Source organism: Anarrhichthys ocellatus, unplaced genomic scaffold (genome assembly GCF_004355925.1).
Source record: "Anarrhichthys ocellatus isolate YVR2014 unplaced genomic scaffold, GSC_Weel_1.0 scaffold338, whole genome shotgun sequence".
NCBI lineage: Eukaryota > Metazoa > Chordata > Actinopteri > Perciformes > Anarhichadidae > Anarrhichthys > Anarrhichthys ocellatus.
Genome location: NW_022280332.1, coordinates 1 through 12,856, shown reverse-complemented (window position 1 = coordinate 12,856; position 12,856 = coordinate 1). Strand labels below are relative to the sequence as shown.

Sequence of the window (12,856 nt, the reverse complement as noted above, 5' to 3'; positions counted from 1 at the left end):
CTCATCTTCTGTGTTTTCGACATCTCACTCTCATCTTCTGTGTTTTAACATCTCACACTCATCTTCTGTGTTTTAACATCTCACTCTCATCTTCTGTGTTTTAACATCTCACTCTCATCTTCTGTGTTTTAACATCTCACATTCATCTTCTGTGTTTTCGACATCTCACTCTCATCTTCTGTGTTTTAACATCTCACTCTCATCTTCTGTGTTTTAACATCTCACACTCATCTTCTGTGTTTTAACATCTCACACTCATCTTCTGTGTTTTCGACATCTCACACTCATCTTCTGTGTTTTCGACATCTCACACTCATCTTCTGTGTTTTCGACATCTCACTCTCATCGTCTGTGTTTTCGACGTCTCACTCTCATCGTCTGGTGTGTTTTAACGTCTCACTCTCCTCATTGACAGAAAGCTTGCAGGACGTTGGAGGAGAGTGAACGTCTCGTAGAAACACTCCAGAGTGACGTTTCGACTCTCAGGAGGAAACTTGTTGAGAAGAAGAAAAGTTCAGCAGGAAAAGGTTTGATTTTTACGAAATATTATTGTTCAGACAATTCAATTTACAAATAATAAACAAATTTATAGTTAAATAAACTTTAGTTAATAGTTATTTTACTATTCACACAAATAAATGATGATTAACATGTAGTATTTGTTCATTTTTACTAAATGATTTGTAAAACATTTAAATATCATCGAGCAGATATTTTATTACTGTGTTCATCGTTAATAAATAAAGGTCTCAGGTCTCTGTCTTGGTTCAGGTCTCAAGTCTCTGTCTTGGTTCAGGTCTCTGTCTTGGTTCAGGTCTGTCTCTGTCTCTGTCTCCAGGTGGTCCCGTGGATCAGAGGGACCAGGTCCTCCAGCAGGTCTTCAGGTCTCTGTTGTGCTCTCCTCCGTTTCACTCTCACACTCTGACTCTGGACTCACTTCCTGTTCCTGATGCCGTCTCCATGACACCGTCTCCTGAAACGAGGTCTGGCAGGAAGAGACCAAAGGAGATGTCGGGGGGGCGGGACAGGAAACGCAGGAAGAGCCAGCCTTCAGAATAAAATGACGGAAGTCAAACGTGGATTCAATCCTCGTTTCTCTTCAATGTTTAAAAATGATAAAGATGATTTATGTTAAAAACTGTTTGTTAATTTAATTAATAGCAACTAGTTTTATTGCTATGTTAGCATGCTAACATGCTAATGCTCAGCTGGTGTCATGTCCACTATCTTAAGGTGTGCTCACACTAAACGCGAAAACTTCGGCGCGATAGCCTATCGGCGTTGAGATGCTTCCCCCGTCATCACTGACTTCCTGCCGTTGTTGAATCAGGAAATAAATACTGTATCCGTCTGTGTTCACCCAGAGCTCTACGATCCCTCATATCAATAGACCAAACTGTGTATAAATGTGTGTGTAAACCATATGGTACAAACAATGAATAGACGCCGCCGTATTTACGCATATGTGACGTTATGTTGAGTGTTGATGGAGCTGCTACAGTGTTAGCTTAGCATAGCACCGATCGATCCAGACTCCATTGAGAAGACAAGTATTTTAGAAGGCATTTTCTTGTCTTGCGGAGAGAACTAACACAACATGAACACAAATAGTCCCCGGCGAGACCGGCATTCGCGCCGCGTTTGTTGTGAACACCGCATTAAGTTAGCTTATGTTAGCCTGCTATGCTAACATAAGCTAACTACTGATGAATGTATCGAACACTTTAACATGTTGATCAAATAAAAAAATATCTTTAATCAGCAAATATTTAGAGAAATAAACAAACATTTGATGGTTTCATCTTCTCAAATGTTTTCTTATATTTCAGCGAGTTGAATATTTTTGATATAAATTTTTTTGCTCTTTTCAGATGTTTAATACAAAATATGAAAGAACGATTAACTGATAAAATAATGACCCATGTGACCTCAGAGTTCTGACAGCTTTATTAAACACTGATCACTAATCCAGATGTTTGATTCCACAGATGTTTGGGTCCCTCATGAACTGAGGATGTTTGTGGGTCACAGACATGAAACCTGGAGAGAGAAAAGCTCATTTAAATATCAATAATTAGAGAGAGGAGAGGAGGAAGAAACATGTCAATAGATTCATATTTATAACACGTAGAGCCTCTTTCTAACATTGTTAACATTTGTAGACACTTGAAACATGTTGGATTTATATTTGTAGAGAGAATGATCAAAGAAATTCAACCTGTGTTTCTTTTTTAATGATTGATGTCATAGCTTATTCTGCACTAAAGACAAGTTCTACTTCTAGTCATGGTTCTGTTTCAGTAGAGGAGCAGGACTTTTATTTTGAAGAGAAAATCAGTAAAATGTGACGAGCAGAAAAACCACTTCGGGGTTCAGAGACTCTCAAAGACTCTGAACCCGAAGTGTTTTATTAAATGTGATATTGAATTAAATGTGACATTGTATTAAATGTGATAGTTGGTGAAACGTACCCATGGAGTGAGCTTTCTTTATGGCCTTGGACACTTCTTTCTGTTTCCTTCCACATAACCCTGAGAAACAAAAGGAGACTGAGTGGACCTGAAGAGGGATTCTGATCCGGTTTAACGTCGATCTGCTCACCTGTGATGTGACGACCGTAGATTCTACCTGTGTGAGGAGAGATGAACTGAGACAGCAGCTGGGAAGGAGACGAGGAAACAAGGTCATGTTTCTTATTGAACAGGTATGAATAGATGTGAACAGGCATGTACAAGTGTGACCAGGTGTGTAACTCACCTGAGTGTTCTTGAAGTCCACTGTGACGCTGCAGAGGACGCATCCTTTCTGAGGCTCTTTGAACGGGTTTTCCATCTTCACCAGCTTCAACAGGAAGGTTAAATATTAATAATAATAATAATTAATACAATCAGGTCAACCTCATAACGTAAATTACAAATGTAATATCACATGTTAGTGATGTTTCATGATTTTAGTAGAAGTTTCTTATTAAATAAAATTTAAAAATTCTGAATTTATTAAATGGTCAAATAAACTAATTTCAGAATTATTCATATGGTTTATTTAATGCACAGTAATTAACTAATTATATTTAATTTAGTATAAATCCCTCATTTTATTTAAATATTTTTTGATAATATTTCTACGCATGTATTCACTACGATATATTGTAGTCTTGTTAATATGTTAAATACAAATAATATAAAGTTTCTATAAATAGTCTAATAAGTGTTCAAATAAAATATATATATATATATGAAACCTACCGTGTCGTCTTTGTGTCGCACTTCATGTGACGTCGTTGTGACGCTTCTTACAGCTGCAGGAGCAGATTTAAATGTTAATAACAGCTTTTATGCTAAGGTTAGCATTAGCAACATTATCACTGAATTAACCGTATAATTAAAATAAATAAATAAAGCGATGGTTTATGATAACTTGATAAGCATTCACACATAATAATAAAGTCCTACTTGTGTTTCCGTGTTGTGATAAAACAGACTTTAGCCTCTTTAATCCTCTCAGCGCGAGCATTGTGACCCGAGACAGTACCGGAAGTTGTCCGCCAGGAACTCCGGTGCTTCGCTGAGTTTTTTAACAATTAGTTCCTACCACCTTTAAAGTTGTTGCTCATTAATTTGAGGAAAATTACATGTCAAATGTAGCTTTAATTGTAAGTATGGCTTTAATATGCGATTCTTTTTGTAATCGTAGATGTTATGTTTCTGCTATGAACGCAAATTTAATTTTTCTTTCGGAAAAGATAAAACGTTACCCTCCTCAAAGATATATCAAGACAAGATAGGAAAGACCCCGGAGTGAGTGAGTGGGTGGGTCACATTAACACAACTTGTTACTTTAATCAACAATATATACTCAATGTTTATAAAGACGTAGTAGTCACATTGAGTAACGCACGTGACCATTCGCCAGAGTCCGTTTGATTTCACCTGTTTTAATCAACAGTAACATAATAAGTACTTTCATCCTCAGTACAACGAAGATAAACTGCTAAGAGGCGGAATATGGCGCCGAATAAACACGTGTGTTATCTGGTAATCATGAGCTTTGATATCTGGTAACTTATCAGACGTTTACTTTAGATTAACTAATACAACTAAGGAAGCGATCTCAGTTAGCTCCGCTAGCTAGTTAACCGGTAAACCGAAGATAGAAACGACGGCAGGATTTCTCTCTTACTCTGACGATGACGATGATACCGGAGACAATGTTTGAATGTGATGCTCGTCGAGCTGTTGAACCTTCTTCGTTAAAACTAAGCTTTAAGTTACAGAATTAGTAATATAATTAATTTGGAAAGTTTTATACGTTTTTATGCAAGTTTGAGATTAATTTGCTGTGTTTTTAGTGGAACAATAGCTCGTTTACGGAACAAATCAAAGAGTCCAACTGCCAGGAGAGAGCTAACGTAAAGTAGGTCAACTTATCGTTATTTATCTTAACGTTAACTAGTTAAAGAATAAACAGGTAGTGATGTACAGGTGTGTGTGTTTACTAGCTAACATGAACCGGTGATGAACGCTTCTGGGAGACAAGACCTCCAAATAAAACGAGTGTCCTCGAGGAAGAGGTCGAGGGAGGACCTGAGGACTCACCGGACACCTGTGAGGAAAAGGGGAGGAGCTACCTGCCTACAGAAATGTAAAGACTGGAGGCTCAGCAGCATCATGGCTGAGGGACGAGCTTTTGAGGTACTCTGTTATTTTAAATACATATTCATATATATATATATATATAATATGAATATGTATTTTACTCTGACTTATTTTAGAGGCATTGATGTTAAACTATTAGTTTTAAGGTTTAATCTTCCTCTGATAATAAGATGAATATCTCCTGGTTTTGGACATTTTACAAGAGAAACTAGACTTTGATCGGCATCTTTGATTATTTTATGACAATTTATTCACCAAACAATTATCAAACAAATATTTGTCTGATTTAAATCATTGAAACAAGGTGAAGTCTTCAAACATCAGTGATATTGTTGATCATATAAATATAGTATGTCAATGACATCATGTCTAACTGACCAATCGGCTGTCAGAACCGGTATCTATCAGCTGCTGGTGGTTTTAAAGGAGGGTGAAGCTGCTAACATGTCTCTGAAGTGTCTTCTCTGTGATGGACTAATTGATGAATCAGCTGATCAGTTGGGCTCTGTTGATTGGAGGACCATTGACTGACAGGTCGGTGTTGTGTTCACAGTACTGCAGTGACAGCGAGGACTTGTTCGGGGACTATGACAGCATCCTGGAGGACAGCTCTCTGCTGGCGAGGCTGGACGCCGCCGAGCAGAATGAACGACGTCGTGACGATCAGCCCGACTTCACTGCTCTGAGAGCCAGACAGACGCGCGAAGACGTCCTCACGGACTCCATCTTGGACGTCCTCACAGACGAACCCTTCGAGGACCTACCGACCAGCCAGCATCGGTTTCAGGAGCAAGTCGACGGGGCCGCGAAGAGGAGCCGACTGGAGGACGGAGACAAAACCTCGACTCCTCTCAGAGACGCTGAGGATAAAAGCAGAGCGAGGAGGAGTGTGACGGAGGAGATAAAGAGGACGATGCTCTGTAACGCCGCAGCTCCGTCCAGCGTCTCACACAGCGTCGGGCTGAAGGAAGCCGTCGTTTCTGAGGAGATCAGCGTGGCCATGCAGGCCATGGAGGAGGTCTGTGCTGAGACCACCGACCTCGGGCCGTTCTACGGACTCCCCACCAAAGTGAAGGAGCTGATGTTCACACTCAGAGGCATCAAGGATCTATACGGTTAGCTTCAACTAGCAGGAGGTCCACGGATGTTCTGAAAGTCACAAATTGTGAAAATTATTGGCAGACGAGCGCTGTAATCAACAATCATTTCATTATTGACGAGTCTTCAGATTGTTTTTCATTTGTTCTATAAAAGGTAAAACAAATAGCTCCTCAGTATCTCAGAGTCAACGGTAACGTCTTCAAAAGTCTTCATTTGTTCGACCAACAGTCCAAAATCTAAGATATTCAGTTGTGTTAATCTGGAGCCAGAGGCCTCCAGAGAGAGCACTCTCAGTATCTGAGATTAAAGTCCTCAATCTGAATAAAAAACACAAGTTCACGAAAATATAGTTATACATTTTTACGAACTGACAGCTGCCTTAATATGCTGTAGTTAGTGTCAGAATTTTGGACTTTTTGTTTTACTTTAAAAATGACTTTAATGATGAATTGATCATCATAACAGCTGCTGATTAATCAGCTGTCGATGGACGAGTTGTTTCATTTCAACTGCAGATTAACTGATAAAGACAATAATTGTTTGTTTGTTTGTCGATTTTTCTGTTGACTTGCAACCAGACGTAGTTTCAGTGGAATAGTTTGACATCAAGGGAGAAACAGCCAAACGTGTCCTTTAACACTTCTTGTCCACATGAAAGAAACCAGATCCAACATGTTGATCAGTGAGCTTTAGACGAGCTGCTCGGTGGATTCCTTTCATGTTTCTTCAAACAGAGAACGAGTGTTTGTATTCCCTGTTCCAGACTGGCAGGAGACGTGTCTGAACCTGGACTGTGTCCAGCAGAGGAGGAACCTGATCTACTCGCTGCCCACCAGCGGAGGGAAAACTCTGGTTGCGGAGATCCTCGTTCTCAGAGAGCTGCTGTGCAGGAGGAAAGACTGTCTGTTCATCTTACCGTACATCTCGCTGGTTCAGGAGAAGGTACCACAAGAAGGAAGAGTGGTCTCACTGTTAGTGTGAGACCTCTCAGAGAATGAAGTCTGTCAGAGAGAGTCTTTTGGCGTCCTTCATTATTGCAATCGTCATTTACATTAGATGGATACATATATGAAGTCTGACCTCTGGAGCAGTGGGCTGCTGTGAAGCACCCGAGGAGCGATTAGGGGTTCTGTGTTTTTGCTCAAAGACATGTCGGCACAGGACACGTAGCAGCCAGGGATCGAACCGCCAACCTTGTGCTTACCGGACGGTGACGGCTGCCACATTTTTCCCATTCAATTTATGGTCCGGTTGACAACTAGTAGTAGCTTTGAAAGAGTGATATGGGGCACTGATCTAGAACACAACTGAGACAAGAATTAGCTAGCTAGCTAGCAGTGGTGGGCTGTGCATGTTATACCTGGGCCTTCACTGCTGTCCTGCAGCTGAAACACAGCTACAGTTATTATTTGTTTCGTGTAAAAATGAAGCCAACACCTGTAGATACACTATCTGCCGAGAGTGCGTCTCCTCTCTGCTCTGACTGCAGCTGGGACTGCAGCACGAGGCTTCTGTGGGCGGCGGCGGAGGGGCTCACGGCAGCACCCGCTGCTCGTTCACCACAGAGCAGAACGTACGTGCTTTAACGTCAAAACACCAGGAAATTCTCCAATAACACCAGAACAAGTCTCTAGATTTGTCACTAGTAGCTTTTGACAAAGAAAAGTAGCCATGAGCCATTGGTTGAACACTATGACAATCAACAATATCGTCCCCATTCACTTGAACTGCACATGGATGCACTTGTGAGTCTGCAGGCCTCTGGCCTCTGTTCTTACCTAGAGACACAGAGGTGAGATCTGATTGGATAAAAGCTCTACTTAAAACAAGCTGCACTGGAAGCAGAGCAACTGAGGAAGACAGTAGCTGTGCAATGAGAACATAAGATAAAGGGGAAAATATCTACAATACATGTAGTGTATTTAAGAACAATTATTTAATTATAAAATAGGTATAGCTTTGTGATTCTGTTTAGGCCAGCAGAGAAGGCCTTGCAGGCCCTGACAGCCCACCACTGCTAGCTAGCACGATCCCTCCACGTCACTAGGAGACTACTTTGTTGGGAGGAGAGTGGACGGACCTTTAATTAGAAGCTGTAGGTAATTAAGAGGAGATAAAATGGTGTCACCTGCATAGAAATTTACGTTATAAAGTGGCAGAGATGATATTTGTGTTTATAGTGAATAGCAGAGGACCCAGAATAGAGCCCTGTGGGACACCTTTCCTAACCTTTTCAAAGCACCTCATTCTGAACCACTAGGAACTACCTTCTGTTTCTTCTTCTGCAGGTGCGGGGGTTAGCGAGCTTCGGCCTGGAGCTGGACTTCATGGTGGAGGAGTACGCCGGCAGTAAAGGAAGGTTTCCTCCTGTGAGGAGAAGAAACAACCGGTCGGTGTACGTCGCTACGATAGAGAAAGCCCACAGCCTCGTCAACTCTCTGATCGAGACCGGCAGGATGGACGACCTGGGTCTGGTGGTGGTGGATGAGGTGAACCAGCACAGGTGTTCAGATGTGAGCTAAGGTACAGGTGAGAGGCTTAATGTCCACATGTGTCTTACAGCTCCACATGTTGGGTGACGGCAGCAGAGGAGCCATTATTGAAATGACGCTGGCCAAAGTTCTCTACACTACCAGTAAGTCACGTCTTCTCGCTTTAGTCTCTGTTGTTAAAACCTTTGGAATTAAATGATTCTTCTCGACTCTTTTCCAGAAAGTACTCAGATTATCGGAATGAGCGCCACTCTGGGAAACATCAGAGACCTGCAGACCTTTCTGAGGGCAGAGAATTACACAAATGACTTCAGGCCTGTAAGTGAATTGAACTTGTCATTAGTATTAGTATTAGTAGTACTAGTGGTAGTAGTAGTAGTATTAACATTAGTAGTATTAGTAGTTTTGATAGTATGACTAGTAGTAGTATTATTATTAGTATTAGTAGTAGTAAAAAATAAATAAATTACACCAAGTAAAACCTTAAAAATATTATAATTTCTTCCATATCTTTCAATTTGAACTCTTACTCCTCCAACTAAGCTCTGCTGTAAATTTTGTTTCGCGATAGTCACGTGCTCGCCCACTAACCAATCACAGCGCACTCTGCACCTCAATGCAGAGCTGCACATGGACACTGAGCTGCCCGTTAATGCTGACGTAGTTGTAGACCAGCTAGCAGCTCTGATACGTCAAAGAATACGCCCAACATGTCAAACTAAAGATCTGATTGGTTGAACACTATGACAATTAACAATATCGTCCCCATTTACTTAAAGTGCACATGGATGCACTTGTGAGTCTGCAGGCCTCTGCCTCTGTTCTTACCTAGAGACACAGAGGTGAGATCTGATTGGATAAAAGCTCTACTTAAAACAAGCTGCACTGGAAGCAGAGCAACTGAGGAAGACAGTAGCTGTGCAATGAGAACATAAGATAATGGGGAAAATAAATTTATAAATTATAATACATGTAGTGTATTTAAGAAAAAAATTTAAATTATAAAATAGCTATAACTTTGTGATTCTGTTTAGGCCAGCAGAGAAGGCCTTGCTGGACCTGACGGCCCACCACTGAGTATTAGTAGTAAAGCGGTTCTGTGTTGTGTTCAGGTCCAGCTGAAGGAGTACGTTAAACTGAACGACACCATCTATGAAGTCGACCCAAATGAAGAGGAATGTTTTAAATTCTCACGTCTTCTCAACTTTAAGGTAAATAAAGTCTGTTATAAATCAACAGTTTTTAGTTTCTGTTCAGCTGAATGCAGCACTGATGAAGTACCTCCTAACATCTATCGGACTGTGGACTGGTCCTCCTCCCTCAGTACTCCAGCTCCATGCAGAAGGTGGATCCGGATCACATCATCGCTCTGGTGACTGAAGTCATTCCAGCACATTCCTGTCTGGTCTTCTGTCCAACCAAGAAGAACTGTGAGAACGTGGTGGGGATGATCTGCAAATACCTGAAGGAGTGAGTGACTGAACTATATCTGAGGGAGTGAGTGTTGTCTCTTCTGACCGGCTGACTCACAGAGTTCCTCCTCTCTCACAGAGAGTTCCTCCACCTCAAGGAAGAGGAGAAGGCCGTCCTCCTCAGAGAGCTGAAGGCCAGCGGTAACGGCTCCATGTGTCCGGTGCTCAGGAGGACGGTGCCATACGGTTTGGCGTATCACCACAGCGGACTGACCTCTGAGGAGAGGAAGCTGGTGGAGGAGGCATACTCCAACGAGGTGCTCTGTCTCCTCACCTGCACCTCCACACTGGCTGCAGGGATCAACCTACCTGCCCGCAGGTGAGCAGAACGTTATCAGAATATCAAGATGTTTATGTACATGTAAACGTAGTCCGTGTCTCATGTTATTAAATACATATATAAATGTGTGCTGACGTCCTGCTCTCCTCAGAGTGATCCTGCGCTCTCCGTTCGTGGCCTCAGACTTCCTGAAGAGGAGTCAGTACAAACAGATGGTCGGCCGAGCCGGTCGAGCCGGGATCGACACCGCGGGAGAGAGCGTCCTCGTCCTGCAGGACAAGGACAGACACATGGTAACTGAGAGATGTGAGGAGAGAGTCAACTACGACTCCCAGGGTGCATTTCAGCAGAACTCATCCAATCACAGAGCTTGTCATTCTGTTACATGCTCCACTAAAGGCAGGTGGAAGATCTGCAGCATAAATTCATTTAACTTCAGTCTGTTTCTGACGCTTCCGACTGTCTTCTGCCTAGCAACAGCAGCTGAGGCTCTTGGGTATTGTAGTATTTAGAGCCATCCACCAGACTGACATAAGCAGAACATAAACCTGTAGAATAGTTACATTAAAGAAGGATATTTAAACACACAACATGTAGTTTTCTGCCACTAGACGTCTCTCAGTCTAAACAATACCAGCTGTACTCGAGAGACGAGCTGATGCTAACGTTAGCTTAGCTTGTTTCTCTGATTAATTAAGATCCAGACATCGAACGACTAAAATCCTTCATCTGGTAAAAACCATCAAGATCTAAAAAGTGTATCATAAACATTTAAAACTGGATAAAAAGTCAGTTTATGAGATTCTGGCACTGCTGCACAAAGAGGAGGTGACGCTTGTTCCAACTCTGCAGGAGATGATGGTTTACACCGTTGTGTATTGACCTTTATATTCTCTTTATTCTCAGGCTAAAACACTCGTTTGTGCTCCGATGGAAAACTGTTACAGCAACCTGATGCGTGACGATGGAAAAGGCCTCCTGAGTCTCATCCTGTCGCTCATCGGATTAAACGTAAACATCTGTTTATTCTTTCCTCGTATCCAAACGTGAGCTCACCCCCCGAGGCAGCTGATCGGGAATATCCACATTCATGTGTTTCTAGATCACCTCGACGGTGGACCGGGTGAGGGACTTCCTGTGTGGGACGCTGCTGTCCGTCCAGCAGAAGCACCTGTGTGCAGAGACGAGTCTGACGGAGGCGGTGCAGCAGAGTGTGGACCTCCTGAAGGACAAAGATCTCATCACGGTGACGGCTCAAAGTCTGCAGGTCACCAAGCTGGGAAGAGCTACCTTTAAAGGTGAGTCTGTCTCCTACCGACAGGTAGAGCTACCTTTTAAAGGTGAGTCTGTCTCCTACCGACAGGTAGAGCTACCTTTTAAAGGTGAGTCTGTCTCCCACTGAAAGGAAGTCATCACACTTTGAGACCACACTTTGGTTTAGCGGAAACGTTGTTCCAGACAGAAATATTTGAATAACTGTTGGATGGATTGTCATGAAATCGTGTCCACACATTCATGTTCCTGTCAGGATGAATCCTACCAACTTCTTATTCAGAAGCTCCATGATTATTAATGATGAAATAAGATCAGAAAAATAAAAACATTACCAGAATACATCAATGAGTAATAGTGGCTGGTGAAAGTTAAATAAGTTATATTTTTTTACCAGCTAATTTCAGGTTAAGTTTTTTTTAATCAATATAATAAATGTATGGTTTATTCTGTATTCAGTTAACTGTCTGCTAATATTTTACTAAAGTGGTTCATCATTCAGGATGAACTGTAATAACTTCATTGATCACCAGGTCAACATGTTAATGTGTCCAATACTTAATGACCAGATACCTGCAGAACTAAACCATTGATCAGCTGGACTCTGTTGTCAGTTACCTTCATGCAGATGTTTGACTCCTCAGGCTCAGTGGATCTGACCTACAGTGACATTCTGTACAAAGACCTCTCTAAAGGTCTGGAGGGTCTGCTGCTCAACAGCTGCCTCCACCTGGTCTACCTGGTCACGCCCTACGACATGATCACACAGTGCAGGCCGGACTGGATGGTGTTCTTCAGACAGGTAACACTCACTGATGGACTTTATGACCTCACCTTTCTCTTAGATCTGAGTCACTAACCATCGTTGTTGTTCTGTTGTAGTTCACTCTGCTGACTGCTGCAGAGCAGAAGATGTCTGCAGCTGTCGGAGTACCGGAGAGTTTCATAGCTAGAAAAGCTGCAGGACAGATGGTGAGAAAGGTGAGAAACTGCCACCACCATGGAGGTGGTGGTGTTGTTGTTTCAGACTATAAACATGTTGTTGTTTCAGAATATAAATATGTTGTTTTTTCTGACCATGAACCTGTTGTTGTTGTTTCAGACCATGAACCTGTTGTTGTTGTTTCAGACCATGAACCTGTTGTTGTTGTTTCAGACCATGAACCTGTTGTTGTTTCAGACCATGAACCTGTTGTTGTTGTTTCAGACCATGAACCTGTTGTTGTTTCAGACTATAAACATGTTGTTGTTTCAGACTATAAACATGTTGTTTCAGAATATAAATATGTTGTTGTTTCAGAATATAAATATGTTGTTGTTTCAGACCATGAACCTGTTGTTGTTTCAGACCATGAACATGCTGTTGTTGTTGTTTCAAACCATGAACATGTTGTTGTTGTTGTTGTTTCAGACCATGAACATGCTGTTGTTGTTTCAGACCATGAACATGTTGTTGTTGTTGTTTCAGACCATGAACATGTTGTTGTTTCAGACCATGAACATGTTGTTTCAGACCATGAACATGTTGTTTCAGACCATGAACTTGTTGTTGTTGTTTCAGACCATGAACTTGTTGTTGTTGTT

At 41.8% G+C, this 12,856-nt stretch overlaps 3 protein-coding genes across 3 annotated transcripts in view; 2 read left to right on the top strand and 1 right to left on the bottom strand.

The window, feature by feature from the left end:
- The window catches only part of abraxas1 (abraxas 1, BRCA1 A complex subunit), a 2,616-nt gene extending 1,243 nt beyond the window's left edge, over positions 1-1,373 (top strand). The window contains exons 4-5 of the mRNA XM_031879650.1: positions 416-527; positions 839-1,373. Of these exons, the coding sequence (XP_031735510.1) occupies positions 416-527; positions 839-1,059 (333 nt within the window). The 3' untranslated portion in view covers positions 1,060-1,373. The remainder of the gene's footprint in view (positions 1-415; positions 528-838) is intronic.
- Positions 1,374-1,932: 559 nt separating this feature from the next.
- Positions 1,933-3,537, bottom strand: mrps18c (mitochondrial ribosomal protein S18C). The gene is made up of 6 exons (XM_031879651.1): positions 3,453-3,537; positions 3,246-3,298; positions 2,758-2,841; positions 2,602-2,659; positions 2,472-2,531; positions 1,933-2,040 (listed from the first exon to the last, which is right to left on the bottom strand). The coding sequence occupies exons 1-6, from the start codon at positions 3,511-3,513 to the stop codon at positions 1,964-1,966; spliced, it is 393 nt and encodes a 130-aa protein (XP_031735511.1). The 5' UTR covers positions 3,514-3,537; the 3' UTR covers positions 1,933-1,963.
- Positions 3,538-3,729: 192 nt separating this feature from the next.
- helq (helicase, POLQ like) lies at positions 3,730-12,463 on the top strand (the record flags this gene model as incomplete). The annotated part of the gene is made up of 16 exons (XM_031879649.1): positions 3,730-4,413; positions 4,499-4,691; positions 5,209-5,770; positions 6,520-6,698; positions 8,045-8,245; positions 8,319-8,391; positions 8,469-8,566; positions 9,361-9,459; positions 9,573-9,718; positions 9,800-10,039; positions 10,152-10,293; positions 10,907-11,011; positions 11,103-11,298; positions 11,917-12,074; positions 12,155-12,253; positions 12,402-12,463. Coding segments are annotated over exons 2-16 (2,537 nt in total), but the record flags the coding sequence as incomplete, so codon positions are not given.
- Between the last annotated feature and the right edge of the window lie 393 nt (positions 12,464-12,856).

Coding starts and splice junctions, on each gene's coding strand:
- mrps18c (XM_031879651.1), bottom strand. CDS start 3,513: ATGCTCGCGCTGAGAGGATTAAAGAGGCTAAAGTCTGTTTTATCACAA. Junction 2,842..3,245: donor TGCGACACAAAGACGACACG/GTAGGTTTCATA, acceptor TTCCTGTTGAAG/CTGGTGAAGATGGAAAACCC. Junction 2,532..2,601: donor CTACGGTCGTCACATCACAG/GTGAGCAGATCG, acceptor TTTGTTTCTCAG/GGTTATGTGGAAGGAAACAG.